Genomic DNA, 16,422 nt, shown 5'->3' with positions numbered 1-16,422 from the left:
TGCCTGAACACACCTCTTTTTTAGACCAGCACTAACTGGCGCAAATGCATTTACTAATTTAAGGACGTGGCGCTGAACGGGAAAACGCAAACGGAGCCGGGCGCAAACTAGCAAACACTTGCGCTGCACCTTGCGTTGCATTGCGCCGGGTGTATTATAGGGCCCACAATTTATTCCTGTGGTTAAAGCTGAATTTTCAGCATCATTACTCCAATGTCACATGATCCTTCAGAAATGATTATAATAAGCTGATTTGCTGCTCAAGAAACATTTATTATCAGTGTTGAAAAAATTGTGCTGCTAAAAATTTCAGCATTTTTAGATTTTCTTCAAAAGAACATCATTTTTTTTAAATGTGTGTCTGTGTGTATATATATATATTTTTTATAAATGTCAAAATCTTTACTGTAATTTGATCAATTTAAAGCTTAATGTTCCACTTTAAAGTTTTAAATATGGATATTTCTCTTATAAAATCCCATCACTTTGCTTCAGAAGGCCTTTATTAACCCCCCAGAGCCATATGGATTATATTTATGATGGATGGATGCATTTTTTTGGGCTTCAAAACATGCTCCCCATTCACTCCTATTATAAAGGTTGGAAGAGCCAGGATATATTTCAATATATCTCCGATTGTGTTTGTCTGAAAGAAGATGGTCATATACACCTAGGATGGCTTGACAGGGAGTAAATCATGGGATAATTTAAATTTTTGGGTGAACTATACCTTTAATGTCTTACCCAAAACTATGCTCAATTATGCTCTAATATTTCATCATTTTAATCCTGATTTTTGTGAGGGCAGTCTTTATAAAAGCTGCTGGATCCCTGCCTGTATCACATAGGGTAATCATAAAATAATAATTTAAAAATCCCTATCCAGCCATTGATTTTTAACTATTACAATGAATGTAATTTAGTGCAATTTAAGAATTAAAAATAGTTCTAAAATATTACCACAGTGGATGATTAAATGTGTATATATAATATACACATTTAACCTACACTTTGACCTATACATAACACTCCCAAACATTTGAGCGGTATTGGTAAGATTTTTAATGTTTTAAAAAGAAGTTTAGTCAGCTCACCAAGGCTGCATTTATTTAATTAAAAATCTTACTGATCCCAAACTTTTGAGCGGTTGTGTATATATTCAATTTTCACTTTATTGTGTGTGTGTGTATGTATATATATATATATATTAAACATTGCACTTAATTTGCACTTTGTCATTTTGGATCTTAAAAAACTGTATGTGATTACATGTTATGTACGTGTGTTACTTTTCAAGTCGTCTTCTCATAGTCATAATCTTTTCTCTTTACGAAATCCTCTTAGAGTGCTTGTTCTAATCAGCTCTTTTACACCTCACCTTTCTGCAGGGCTTCTGTGTCATTCGCTGTCTTTCATCCGCTCTTCTCTGATCTCCATGACAGCAGGGTGTAGTTTCACACACATACACACATCGAGATGGGTTCACTCAGAGGTTCCCGTCTCTACACACTCACACAGACACACAGTCTTCTTTCGTTCTGACTCGGCCATGAACCCTGAACGGCCCACCCCCTGCTACGGTTCGGATTTTAAAAATTCCCTCAGTTATTCCCTCAGTTATTATGGTCGCTCCAACTGCGCTGAGGCAGTCATGTATTATTCCCGGTCTTATTGATGTAGATCAAAGACCCGAAGATGAGTTTAGAATCTGCAGTCTATGTGTCTGTCTGCTGAACTCTGCCGCACACTACGAAAGTTCATGAACCGATTCTCAGTTGGCTAAGTGGGTTTCAAATCTCTCGGTTTCATTCATATATTCTGTAGTAGAATCCATAATGCAGCGGTGAGAATTTCATGTGGATTCTTCTGATTTATTTTTTATTAGCCTATCACTTTACAGCACTGAAGTTTGCAGGGAACTTTAGGGCTTTAATTCCCTGCTTGGTTTGATATTGATTAAAATACAGATGATATCGGGAATACTGCATGGTTAATGAAGCAATGAGACCTTAATGAGACGAGATGAAACTAACGAGGTGGTTCGGTTAGACGTTTTAGTCTTAGGGCGTTTTAGCTTCAGGAACAGTATGTATTTTTGAATAAAGGTGAGTTCAGTACAAAAGTACAATTTTTTATTTATTTTTTTTCTCCTTTTCTCTGTCAACTCTTGTAGGCGACTTCAAGAAGAAGAGTTGCAAGTTCGTCCGGCGTCTTTGCCAGCTATTCCGAACCCTTTCCCTGAGCTCTGCAGTCCCTCGGGATCTCCTGTGTTGAGTCCTGGATCGCTGCCACAGCCATCGGAGTCACATGTAAGAGTTGAAAACAGACACTGCGGCTCTGAGCCCTGTAGCTATTATCTATCAGATACACATGAGATGTTAAATGAGTGATTTATTGCAGGTATAGAGTTGAACCTCACTTCCTGGTTTCACTGCATCTGGCATCCTCTTATGTTTTCACTTATGTTCATACAAAAAACCTAAAGTGGTTCTGGAAGGTTCAGAGAAACTCACATGATTAGAGGTTAATTAGGTCTTGGCATGTTTTATTGTATTTCCTGGAAAACTAGTTCTGCCCTACCTTGCATTATAGAAATGCCACATTGGTTGTTTCAAAATCTAGTGAGTCCATGACCATGTATGCAGAATTTTAGGCATCAGAGGCAACAAGCAAACAAAGACTGTACTCTTATAATTGGGAGCCAAATTATGGTACCAATATAAGATATTTCGTTTCCTCAAGTCACGAAGATGAGGGAAAATCAATTTCTGTCCTACGTTTTTTTTTCCTTGTTTGAGAAGCTGTTCTACTCAGTCTTTTCTTCCATATTGTGGTGTATATCTATCACAACTTCCATTTCATGTCTCATTATTTCACTCAGTATTCCTGTGTATTATTTTTTCACTTAGGGGCTGTTTACATGACAACAACATTTACCAACATTTATCAAAAATGGGTTTCGAAGTGCAAGTATTTTAAAACTATATCGTTTTTGTCTGTGTAAACTACAAAAATGTGAATACGTGAAAACGGTGACGTAATGTGCATGCATATTATGTGTTCAGTCTTTAGGTGCGCAGTGTTTCTTTAAAAAGTGACATCAGCAGCTAGTAGCCTGGCAGCATAATAGTGCGTTTTTGTGCATCCGTGTGAGCGGGGATCGTTTTGACAACGTTGTCTTTTGCGCATCACTGTCATGTAAATGCCCTTAGAGTAATCTATCCAGTCATTTAGCTTACTAACATAATAATGTCAGCCACTGAGTGAGTTACACAAACACTTAAAGTGTATCTTAAATTATCTGGACCAAGAAATTCATGTTTATTTGTCAGCAAAAGTCTGCTAGATGGCGCGTTTTACTTTATACTGCTCCATGGCTTTTGTGAAAACTACAAATTATACTTCCGCATTTTCATATTTCATGGACAGTTGAATTGACAGAGGGTGATATTAAAGGGTTAGTTGACCCAAAAATGAAATTTCTGTCATTAATTACTCACCCTCATGTCATTCCAAACCCACAAGACTTTCGTTCATCTTCGGAACACAATTTAAGATGTTTTTGATGAAATCCAAGAGCTTTCTGACCTCACTATAGGTAGCAAAGTCATAACCAATTTCAAGGCCCAGAAAGGTAGTAAAGACATCATTAAAATAGTCCATGTGACTACAGTGGTTCAACCTTAATGTTATGAAGCGATGAGAATACTTTTTGTGCGCAAAACAAATGACTTTATTCAACAATTTCTTCTCTTCTATGTCAGTCTCCTACGCTGTTTATGTTGTAAACACAGTGCAGCACTTCCGGGTTCTACATCAGAATGCCGGCTCATTATTAGCCAGCTCCTGCGTCAGCAGAACATGCGTCGCCAATACTGAGTTGACGTTCTGATGTAGAACCCAGACACGCTGCACAACGCTATGGCATGGAACACTATGGCAATAGCTTTCTTACCTGTACACAATGGCATTTTGCTTTGGGGGTCGGGCAGAACAGACAGAAACAGTTCTTTTCAGTTTCCTAAAACACTATTTGTTGTCATCCTCCTTGAAATGTTGACTACAAACACAGAGGTTTTTCAGATTTTCTGTTGCTGTGTTCTCTCCATATTTATGACTTACTGCAGACTTTAGCCACTGCCTACTATGTGCTGGAACCTTCACTGTAAACTGAAAGTAACATACTCCTGCTAAATGTTTACTCTTTTAATTCCGCCCCCGGGAACAATACAAGTTTACACCATTGTGAGTAAAAGTTTGCTAAGAAGTAGTTCCTACTAAAGCAAGGTGGTATTTGACTCTGGTCAAGCGTATCCACAGCAGACTGGGAGTGGCCTTAGATGGCAACATAACCAGTGCATTATGGGTGTTAAAGTTTTTGAAACAGCCTTTTTTCTTTGTTTTCTCTAGTCAGGTAGCACAGATTAAATCCGCCTTTCTACTGCATAGGCAGCTAAGTTTTATTGAAAGCCCTTTTTGGCAGTGGTGAATTACCCCTTTAAGCCCAAAGTCTACTTTAGTTTTGACATGAATGCTTAAGCCGATTGTATATCTGAAATATATCTGGACAAATATTTTGGTGTTATGAATTGAAAATAGTAATGTAATTCATAATTTAATGTGAAAGATAATGAACTTTAACATGGCCATTTTAGGCATATTATGTATACGATTCAGAACAAATGTACTTATTTTTAAATAGTTATTTTTTTGCAAATAGTTCAATTGTATTACTTTATAATAAGCATTTATTTCTTTAATTCCTTTCCATGTGTCAGCATCTCCCCAATCCAAAAAAAAAATCCCCAATGTTCAAGACACAATTACGGCCTTGCTAAGATGTTCTGTAATGCAGCCATCTAACATCTTACGTACCTAGAATTGTTTGTTTTAGGCCTTAGTGTGTGCTAATTGAGGAGCACTATTTTTAAATCAGTCAGTAATGAGGTTACAATTCAATTAGGATGCTGCCTTAGAATGTAACAGCCAATGTAGACAGTGGGGCAACTTGGTAAGTTTTAGTACAGAACTAATGACTCAGAGCTTATCAGGTTGCAGTTGCACGGAACGTTTCCTCTTTAATCTCCTGTACACTCTTTGGACTTCACCGGGTCAGTCAGAGGGATTGTTCTTAAAGCTTGTACTTTCCAAGTGCACAGTATTGTTGTGTAACAAGTGCCCTACGAGATAATATGTGCATTTGTCAAGCATTGTTATGAGTGTGAGATCCTGAACGGAAAAGTGTCAGCCTCCTTTTTGGCCTTTAACTCCTATTATATCTTTCCTTAGCATCCTCTGAGCGGAGGCTTTTTTCTTGGAGATGAGAGTTGCTTTCCTTTCACACGCCACTTGCGTTTCCACTTGCGAGTGTGCATGGATGTGTATATTTGTCCAGGTCTGTGCCAGCAGTCAAAGCCTTTCCTTCCTCTGTCCTATCCTCTCTGTCCTTTCCCACAATGCCCTGCCTTAAGCTCCCCTTTAAAAGGAAAAGGAAAAAATTATTTTATTTATATACATTGGCATGCACAAGCACATTAGAGAGATAATGTTTTGTACGTCCTCTCCCTGAAGGCGTTCCTTGAGCTTTGAGAAGTTAAGTGTCATTGTGGGATGGCCTTATGTTTCCAGTTCTTCACTCGGAGTGACCTCACCTCGGGTGGGGTGACATCTTGTGATGTCCTTTATGTGCTGCCTGACTCTATTTCTGTCTTTTCATGTGAATATGATCATTTTGTTGTTGTCAACACCCTGAGGACAGTCTATCCATCACTCCTTTGTCCAATTTCTCTCTTTATTCTGTCTTTTAAGTCCAATCACCTACGGCCCCACCAGCTGTTATAGACTACTACATGTCTCTCTTTTGTTCTGTCTTCCTTTTCTTTGTGCTTTCATTTATTCGTTTCCTCTTGCGTTCTTTTTCTTTCTTTCTTTCTTTCTTTCTTTCTTTCTTTCTTTCTTTCTTTCTTTCTTTCTTTCTTTCTTTCTTTCTTTCTTTCTTTCTTTCTTTCTTTCTTTCTTTCTTTCTTTCTTTCTTTCTTTCTTTCTTTCTTTCTTTCTTTCTTTCTTTCTTTCTTTCTTTCTTTCTTTCTTTCTTTCTTTCTTTCTTTCTTTCTTCAGTTTTGATGTGTATTGATAGAAAACAGAGCAAATTAAAAATGCAGTTTTTATATATATATATATATATATATATATATATATATATATATATATATATATATATATATATATATATATATATATATATATATATATATATATATATATTACCCAATATTTGTATGTCCTATGTATGTCATTAGCTTAACAACATGCCAACATTGTGTTCTATGCATTTGGCAACCACGCATTGCTGTTGAATGTACTTTTATGTGCAATTTTGCACAATGAAGTCATGCCATAAAGATAATTTATGCTAATATGCTCTATAGCACCTCTTGTGGCCATGCAGAGAATGCACTAGTAAGTACTTTACATTACTTAATGAATTTCCAGTAACTGCACGTACTTGTGTTAGAGTATGTTTCGGGCTGTAATGTGAGTGGTAAGTGAGTTACACAGTATGCATCTCTCTTTGATTTGATCGTTTAATCATCTCAGCCTTTCAGGTACGCCAAATACAGTACAAGACCTTGGCACAAAGGCCTGGAAAAGTTTAGTTCTTTTGAACATACAGCTGGAACAGATTCCTCATTTAGACTAGGGGTCAGAAGATTGTTTTAAATGTCTTGGAATTGTTTGCAAACATGGTCTTCCTCTCCTTTTGTGCTTCTGCCCTTGAGTGAGTCTAGAACAACTGAAAAAATCTAAAAACAGGATGTGACTGTAGCTTTGAGGTTGAACCTAAGGCAGTCTGCTGAGGAATGAGTTCCGTTGTCAAGACGTATGGGACATCCTGAGCAGTCATGTTGATTTAAGTACAAGTTGACAAGTAAATGTACAGTTTTGGTCCCACAATTAAGTTATTCTAATAAGTGAACAAGATGCCAGTTGTTAAGTGTTCTTGTTTTTGCCTATGTTGTTTATTAGGGGCCAAGTACAGAAGGTGCGTAGGCACCTATTGTAATCACTGGCCTACTTCGTCTTCGTCTTCTTTGGCTCTGGAAGTCTATGGCAGCCCATAGAACCACTTGCGGTAAACGGTTGAAGGACAGTCTGAACTGTCATAGCAAACTCGGAGTCTCTACCAACTTTGTACTTATGTTTATGCTAATAACTTTTTAACAGTAAGGGCTAGAAACAAAATTCTTTTCCCCCCTGATTCCTAAATTTTCAATAAACCTTGAAAAGACAAAACAAAACAAAAACGTTAAATAATGAAAAGCAGTCATTGCTACTGATATCCCATGGTGTATATCAAATTTCTTCCTGCTGTCACATAAACATTTAAAGGTGCCCTCAAATGAAAAATTTAATTTATCTTGGCATAGTCAAATAACAAGAGGTCAGTACATGGAAATGACATACAGTGAGTCTCAAACACCATTGTTTCCTCCTCCTTATATAAATCTCATTTGTTTAAAAGACCTCCGAAGAACAGGCGAATCTCAACATAACACCGACTGTTACGTAACAGTCGGGGTGTACGCCCCAATATTTGCATATGCCAGCCCATGTTCCCAACATTATGAAAGGCATTAGACAAGGGCAGCCAGTTAACGTCTGGATCTGCACAGGTGAATCAACAGACTAGGTAAGCAAGCAAGAACAATAGCGAAAAATGGCAGATGGAGCAATAATAACTGACATGATTCATGATATCATGATATGTTTAGTGATATTTGTAAATTGTCTTTCTAAATGCTTTGTTAGCATGTTGCTAATGTACTGTTAAATGTGGTTAAAGTTACCATCGTTTCTTACTGTATTCACGGAGACAAGAGCCGTCGCTATTTTCATTATTAAACACTTGCAGTCTGTATAATTCATAAACACAACTTCATTCTTTATAAATCTCTCCAACAGTGTAGCATTAGCCGTTAGCCACGGAGCACAGCCTCAAAATTCATTCAGAATCAAATGTAAACAATATAACAGTATACAATACTCACATAACCGACGCATACATGCCGCATGCATGACGAACACTTTGTAAAGATCCATTTGAGGGTTATATTAGCTGTGTAAACTTTGTTTATGCCCTGTTCAAGGCAAGCGCGAGCTCCGTGGGCGTGGAGCACGAGAATTAAAGGGCCAGTAGCCCTGAATCGGCTCATTTATAATGATGCCCCAAATAGGCAGTTAAAAAAATTAATAAAAAAAAATCTATGGGGTATTTTGAGCTGAAACTTCAAAGACACATTCAGGGGACACCTTAGACTTATATTACATCTTTTTTATAAAAAGTTCTAGGGCACCTTTAACTAAATTTCTAACACACAACACACATACATAAAAATAGGAAGAAACAAAATTATTTACAAAAAATTTAGTCATATGTGATGTCATGAAGGGACTTCTGGGAATGTCCTTTCACTGTTTAACTGTAAATTATATGGTAATTCATAGTTTTTACTTGCAAAAACCATAAATTTGACCGTATATGGTAAGGTAACTTAGTTAACCAATTAACATATTTTTACTGTAGCATTTTTACAGTATTTTTCTGTAAAAATTACAAAAAAATGTTCAGTGTACCATCACATGGTATAGACCTTATGTAGCCCCGCCCCTTTTCAGTGTTGCACTCGTTGTCTTTTGACTTCCGGTTTGTATTTCCACAGTGATCTTACATATTTATGAACAAACTGCTCGTTTTAAAATCTTCCCGATCTATGGACATTTGTTAATACATCTGCTTTTAACATTACAATGCTCATGATAACTTTCATTAACTTTTTCATTACAAGTAAATCCACTTAACCAGCTAATTATTCTTTGACAGCGATGCCATAGAAATGTACAGAGCTACCGAAAACGGTAGTTCAAAGACAATTTTATAAAGATGGTGGCATGCTTGCTTCTCTGGCACATAAGGTCTATATTGTCACACCACCAAGGCCTAATGTTTCTAATTGGGCCGTCATGATATCAGATTTTTCACTACACTCTTATCATGACCAGAAGAATTCACAATAACGATATATCGTGATATCTATAGAAATCTTGAAAAAATAAAATATAAACAATGATCTGTTAAATTCATGTTTACTTGATTTTTTTTTTTTTTTTTTTACTAATAAATCACACCATTGCAAAAAAAAGGAACAATTACACTTATTTGCTACCTGATACTGAGAAAAAACTGATAAAAGGTATTTTAAGTTTCTCGGGGAATGCAAAAGATTTGCGAGAGAATGCAAAAGCATTGACATAATGCTATCTCATATGTTTTTTCCATCACCATGTCCCTTTAGGGCATTGGTTTCAAACTCAGTTCCTAGATGGCCACAGCCCTACAGAGTTTAGCTCCAACCACCTCCAACTCACCTGCTTGGAAGTTTTTAGTAATCCCAAAGACTTGATTAGGTGTTTTTAATGAGGGTTAGAGCTAAACTCTGCAGGGATATGGCTCTCCAGGAACTGAGTTTGAGACCACTGCTTTATGGGCTCTTTAGTTTTTAAGAGTGTCTGAAGGTTATACTTCCAGTAAGCATGGCTCCGGATGGTTGGCAATACTCTTTGGGTATTATTTTGGATATGATATTACTACTGAAGAATGCAACAGATGGTTTATGCACACATAAGGTTTCTTAATGATCTCATGAGGATTGTCTGACCCTTAGTGACCGGCGGGCATCAGACAGAACTGGCCAGGCATGGCGTGGGCACAATATGCATTGCTCAATATATAGTTAGTAGTCTCTTGCTGAGCGTGGGAATGGAATAAATGCTGCTGCTGTGTTTGTGATACTGACAGTGCGTTAGTGTGATTATAATCAGGTGCTTGAGATCTCTGTCAATATGCGTCACAAAGATGGAATCTTTTGTAATTTCTTGTGCATGCTCCACAGAGGTCTTTCTGTATGCGTGTTTATCTGAGCGTCTTTGTATTTATATTGGCACCACCCTCAGACTAGACAAGATTACACTCTGCCTGCATCTGCAACTGAAATCATACACTCCGTCTTGCTCAAATACATGGACAGCAGATTGAATCTGTGAGTTTTTTTGACAGGTGAAAACTATGATCTATTGGTTTATATCTCTATGGTGATCTCAAAGAGTACTTGGACACTTAAGACACTCTTGTGTGTGATTTGTGTGCAAACAAAATATCAAACCAATATTTTCAGGATTTTAATGATCAGGACTTCAACTTTTAAAGTATGAAGTTTAGTGAGAACTTTTAAAAAAGGTTTTAAGAAGTTAGAATTCAAATTAGAAAACAGTAGTAGGCTGCGTGAACTTAAGATCAGATCACGTTGAGAATAATTGGTTTAATGCAGTGACCATTTGGCTAAAGTGTCCAAGTGCTTTTTAGGGCCAATGTATATCACCAGAGCTGTGAGGAGAAACCCTTTATGCCTTGACATGTTGTCTCTCTCAGTCCCATCTTCTGGAGGATTCTAGGATTCCTCTTTTGGACTGATTGTAAGACATTTATGGAACATGTAGTGGCTGGTTTAGATCATAGGATCATAGGTATCCAAGTACATAAGATCTAAATAAAATTGGTGTGAAAGCTGCATTTACTTGCATAACATGATATATACACTCATCAACCACTCTAATAGGTACACCTGTTCAACTGCTTGTTAATACACGTATCTTATCAGCCAATCACATTGCAGCAACTCAATGCATTTAGGAATGTAGACATGGTCAATATGATCTGCTGAAGTATCAAACTGAGCATCAGGTTGGGGAAGAAAGGTGATTTAAGTGACTTGAATGTGGCATGGTTGTTGGTGCCAGACGGGCTGATCTTCTGGGATTTTCACACACAACCATCCCTAGGGATTAGAGAGAATTGTCCAAAAAAGAAAAAAATATCTAGTGAGCGGCAGTTCTGTGGGCGAAAATGCCTTGATGTCGTCAGAGGAGAATGGCCAGACTGGTTTGAGCAGATAGAAAGGCAACAGTAACTCAAATAACCATTCGTTACAATTGAGGTCAGCAGAAGAGCATCTCTGAACTCACAACACATCAAAGCTTGAAGCAGATGGGCTACAGCAGCAGAAGACCATGCCAGGTGCCACTCCTGTCAGATAAGAACAGGAAACTGAGGCTACATTTCGCATAGGCTCTCAAAAATTGGACAATAGAAGATTGGAAAAATGTTGCCTAGTCTAATAAGTCTTGATTTTGCTGCAGCATTCAGATGGTAGGGTCAGAATTTGGTGTAAACAACATGAAAGCATGGGTCCATCCTGCCTTGTATCAACTGTTCAGGATGGTGGTGGTGGTGTAATGGTATAGGGGATATTTTCTTGGAACACTTTGGGCACCTTAGTACCAATTGAGCATCGTTTAAATCAGGGGTTCCCAACCACATTCCTGGAGGCCCCCCAACACTGCATGAGTTCCATGTTTCCTTAATCAAACACACCTGATTCAGATGATTTAGAGACTCCAAGACCTGAAATGGGCGTGTCAGACAAAGAGATACAAAATATACATTGTTGTGGGGTCTCCAGGAATGGGGTTGGGAACCACTGGTTTAAACACCACAGCCTCCTAAATATTGTTGCTGACCATGTCCATCCCTTTATGCCCACAGTGTACCCATTTTCTGATGGCTACTTCAGGCAGGATAACGCGCCATGTCACAAAACTCAAATCACCTCAAACTGGTTTCATGAACATGACAATGAGTTCACTATACTCAAATGGCCTACAGTCACCTGATCTTAATCTATTGCATCACCTTTGGGATGTGGTGAAATGGGTGGAACGTGTGTATATATATACACACACACACACATATATATGATTTTCTTTCATTTAATTTATTAATTTATGTAATCATTTAAATAATTAAATATTTAATTATTATTTATTTGAAGCTAAATTGGTAGAGCATAGCACTAGCAGTACCAAGGTTGTGGGGTTGACTCCCATGGATCACATGGACAGATATATAAAAAGTGTTCTTTGCATTAGAGGTGTCACGTTATGATTAAGATGATGATGATGATGATGACACAGGGCGGATTGCAGCATACATTTATTAATTTGAACAAAAGATACAAAATGCATCATAATGGACAAGATGGACCGGATTTAAAAAGTCCATTGTATGGTCCTCGAGGGAATGATCCCTCTGGGACAGGAGGATTTTAACTGCTGCTAGATCCATTTTGTGGTCTTGTGTTCTGTCATGTTATGACGACAATGCTGAAGAAGATGATGCAAGAGGCGTAGTGGATTGAACTGCAGCATACATTTATGAAATCAAACAAAAGAAACAAAATACAAACTAGAAAGAAAACAAAGGTAAACAAAACCATGTGCAAACCACAATCAAAACAAGCCAATGAACAGCGTGAACTGAAGGCCTTAAATACAAAAGATAATGAACTCAATACAAAACAGGTGTGCACTAATCAATCAATGAATTACAGTGACAACCAAACAAAACAGGAAGAAAACACAGGAATTACTGGTACTAAACTGAAAGTCCTTGAGAATTAAACCAAAAAACTGACATAACGTGACAGGTATTTTCGGGCCCTTATGTCTGTAACGTGACCCAAATCACTTAACTTTTGTTAAAAGGAAAAACCTGACTTTTTCAAACAGCGACCAATATCAGAGATGACAAATAACAAACACCATGGCAGCTGTAGATTCATAAGAATGCCCATCTTCTTACCTTATTTGTAGATTTATTCTTTGATCCTTCTTCCTAACATTTATGTTAGGTACGTTGTTTTAGTTCACTCAAAATTCTGTCATCATTTACTCACCCTTATGCTGTTCCAAACTCGTAAAAAACTTTTGTTCATCTTCAGAAACACAAAGGAAGATATTTTTACTAAAACCTGAGTGACTTATGTCCCTCCATTGACAGCTATGCAACTACCACTTTGATGCCTCAAAAAGTTCATAATGAGATCGTAAAACTAATCCATATGAATTGAGTGGTTTAATCCAAACTTTCTGAAGAGACCTGATCGCTTTATATGATGAACAGACCTTGAACACCTCAACTTTGAAAGCCCTGTAGTGTATTTTGATAGAAGCATCTCCCAAATGCATAAATGTGAATGTTTTTCAGAATGACGTGCATTGACGAATCGCCCACAGTAAGACTAGAAACATGCATTAAGAAAATAAATGGGGTAAATTCTGATTGCATGTCGACTTTAAGCTTGTGTGTAACTTCTCCGAGTGGTGTTTGTTTAAAACTGCAAGAGTGCACAGGTCTGCCGCGGTGGGATTAATTAGGATTCACTAGATTCTTATTTTTCTACTTTTTTCTTTATTTATGTGTGTCAGAGTTCCCGTCATGCACATACAAATACTAATACGGCATTCTGTGCATGAGTGATCCATCTCTGATGTAGTAACTCGAGTTTCAAGCACTGAACCTGCCGTGAACTCAGCTGGATTCTGCGAGCGAGTGATTAATGGCAGTGAGCCAGAGCGTGGAGCCGCAGGGGGTGCGTGTCTGTGAGTTTGTGTACAGTGCGAAACGACACCAGGCCCTGAAGATGCTTGTAAACGCCAGACCACAAAGTGACAAGTGATTGAGTGCTAGCAACATACACAAAACCATCACAGATGCATCTGTGTGTTAGTTTGTGAGCGACAGTGACACCTAACATGTTTGTTGAACTAGTTGACTTTGTTTTCAGTCTGTCTGGATTTTTGGAAGATAGACATAGCAACAAATCAAAACAATGCAGCTGCGCTTCATCCTGTATATCAGGTCTTATATTTACATGTAGGTATACATGCGCATGTTGAGAGAGAACAGAATGTTCAGGCTGTTTGGCTTGGGTTCTTAATTGTGAATGATTATATCACATGCCCCGTCTGTACTCTCACATCTCTTTTTCCGGTGCCTGTTTATTATCAGAGATGAACAACATTATCAATATTGACTTAAAGAGTTAGTTTACCCAAAAATGAGAATTCTATAATTTATTACTTACCCTCATGCCATTCCACACCCGTAAGTCCTTCGTTAATTTTCGGAGCACAAATTAAGATATTTTTGTTGAAATCCGGTGGCGCAGTGAGGCCTCCATAGCCAGCAATGGCATTTCCTCAATCAAGATCCATTAATGTACTAAAAACATATTTAAATCCCTTCATGAGAGTACAGTGGTTCAATATTAATATTATAAAGCGACGAGAATATTTTTGGTGCGCCAAAACAAAATAACGACTTATTTAATGATGGCCGATTTCAAAACCGATTCAAAGCTGATTCATAACGCTCCGAAGCTTCCTGAAGCAGTGTTTTGAAATTGGCCATCACTATATATGTTATTTTATTTTTATTTTTTTTTGGCGCACCAAAAAAGTTCGTCACTTTATAATATTAATATTGAACCACTGTACTCACATGAACTGATTTAAATATGTTTTTAGTACCTTTATGGATCTTGAGAGAGGAAATGTTACTGCTCCCTATGCAGGCCTCACGGAGCCGTCGGATTTCAACAAAAATATCCTAATTTGTGTTCCGAAGATTAACGAAGGTCTTAGGGGTGTGGAACAGCATGAGGGTGAGTAATAAATTACATTATTTTTATTTTTGGGTGAACTAACCCTTTAAAACAAGGATGGAGAAACTGGCAGGAAATATTTATGAGTTTTATATATGGTTTATATACTGTTATAGTTTTTATAAATTGTATTACTTAGTTTTTATTTTAATTTTTTTTTTTTTTTTGGCAAAGGAGCTATCTATCTATCTTAGACACTATCTAAAATATTAATAAAGATAACAAGTTATATCATTTGAAAGTTCTAAGGATTTACTGTCAATCTACGGTGTCTGTTTTATGATATAGATAATATTGTAATTTGCATCGTGTGTGCAAATGACAACACGTAAAATCAAAACGGGACTTCATACCTTTGTAATGAAATGGCGATCACCAGAAGAATCCAATCCGTCGCACTTGGGTAAAATGTCCATGAGCGTCCATTAAAAAACAAAGACGGCACTTTTTGTCCACAAAAGTGTTAAATCCATGAAATATTGATATATTGTCCATTGTTTGCATCACATTTCTTCTGAATGATCTGCTCTCCATCATCGGTCAAGAAATTGTGCAATCTGAGCAGCGTTTATGTTGTAAAACTGTATACAAACGTATACATTGGACTCTCACAAAGAAATGAGCCCGCATCCAAAGTATAATTTTTCAAAATTATTTGAATTACTAAATTTTTCATAGTGCAGCAGTTTTAGTTATAATATCCAAGCAGTGCTGTAGGATTTTGTGGTGTCTTGAGGCATATTCTCCAGCCGTTGTCATTGTAGTAAATCTGACAAAAAAAAATTTTAGCCAATGCCAAAACGATCCAACAACGTGTGTTGTGTTTATCTTCCACATACACGCACATGTACACAGACGCACATCGTTTCGACCATAAACCACACAGCAAGCCATATTATTTGATAATTGTATGAAATAATCCAGAAAAAAGCACAAACACGGCAGAGATTCCAAATTTAGCGGCTGGAATTAGCTGAGGTAACGTAACGACTCACAGACAGCAGTGGCAAACCTGTCACTCAAGTGGCCACGCCCTTAATTATGCAGAACTTTAACGCTTAATATAATTTAAATGGATGAGTTATAAAAAAATTCACCCTGCTCAGAGTTGCCATGGAGGGGAAAATTAGCTGTATAGACCAAAACCACAATTTGTACCAGGCTGTAAACATGTTTTTTCTGTTGTAAAGTTGGGCATTTTAACATGGGGCTCAATGAGATTCTGCTCTTTTGGAGCATGTCCCTAGCAGCCGTTGCAGTTTAAGTCACTTCCATATTCGCTTCAATAGATTCTGGGGGAGGTTGCCACTTGGTTCAAACCTTTCAAGGTGTTAGTGCTTTAATACCAGAAAATGTGAGAAAATTACTTTTGCTTTTCTTCTGTTCCTTAAACTGAAATTTTTTATCTTCAAAATCACATTTGTCAATCTACTACAGCATATTAACTTGCAAAGTATTTACCCAGCAAATCTTGACACTATCTGAAAATTTTCTGATTTATCTGTTTTTTTTTTTTTTAACTCTCTTTTGGAATAACAGTAGCACACATTATATAGATATTACATTTGAGTTTTGTTCTTTGATTTTTGCTTCTGAAGAAGGCCACATCTAAGTTGTAAAAGAAACCTTTGTCTACTGTGTCCTCACTTAGTCTTTAAACCGTAGTTCAGACAAGCTTAGACGTCCTCAAACTAGCTTTGCTTTGATGATAGGCTGACATTTGTTAACTTATAACTGAACTCAACGGCTTCTGGCAGCATGGGACAAAACTTTTTTTAGTCTATCTTGTCCTCGGGATGTTGCA

General features: G+C 37.3%; 1 protein-coding gene across 6 annotated transcripts in view; it reads left to right on the top strand.

Annotated features, from left to right (window-relative positions):
- Window positions 1–16,422, top strand: part of grb10a (growth factor receptor-bound protein 10a) — a 76,854-nt gene that overhangs the window by 26,526 nt on the left and 33,906 nt on the right. For all 6 annotated transcript variants that reach the window (XM_067411011.1, XM_067411006.1, XM_067411009.1 and 3 more), the window contains one exon: window positions 2,174–2,309. In XM_067411011.1, coding sequence (XP_067267112.1) covers window positions 2,174–2,309 — 136 coding nt within the window. The remainder of the gene's footprint in view (window positions 1–2,173; window positions 2,310–16,422) is intronic.

Source organism: Chanodichthys erythropterus, chromosome 15 (assembly GCF_024489055.1).
Source record: "Chanodichthys erythropterus isolate Z2021 chromosome 15, ASM2448905v1, whole genome shotgun sequence".
In the NCBI taxonomy this organism is placed as follows: Eukaryota; Metazoa; Chordata; class Actinopteri; order Cypriniformes; family Xenocyprididae; genus Chanodichthys; species Chanodichthys erythropterus.
The sequence above is the reverse complement of the archived record's forward strand: the minus strand, read 5'-3'. Positions and strand labels throughout refer to the sequence as shown.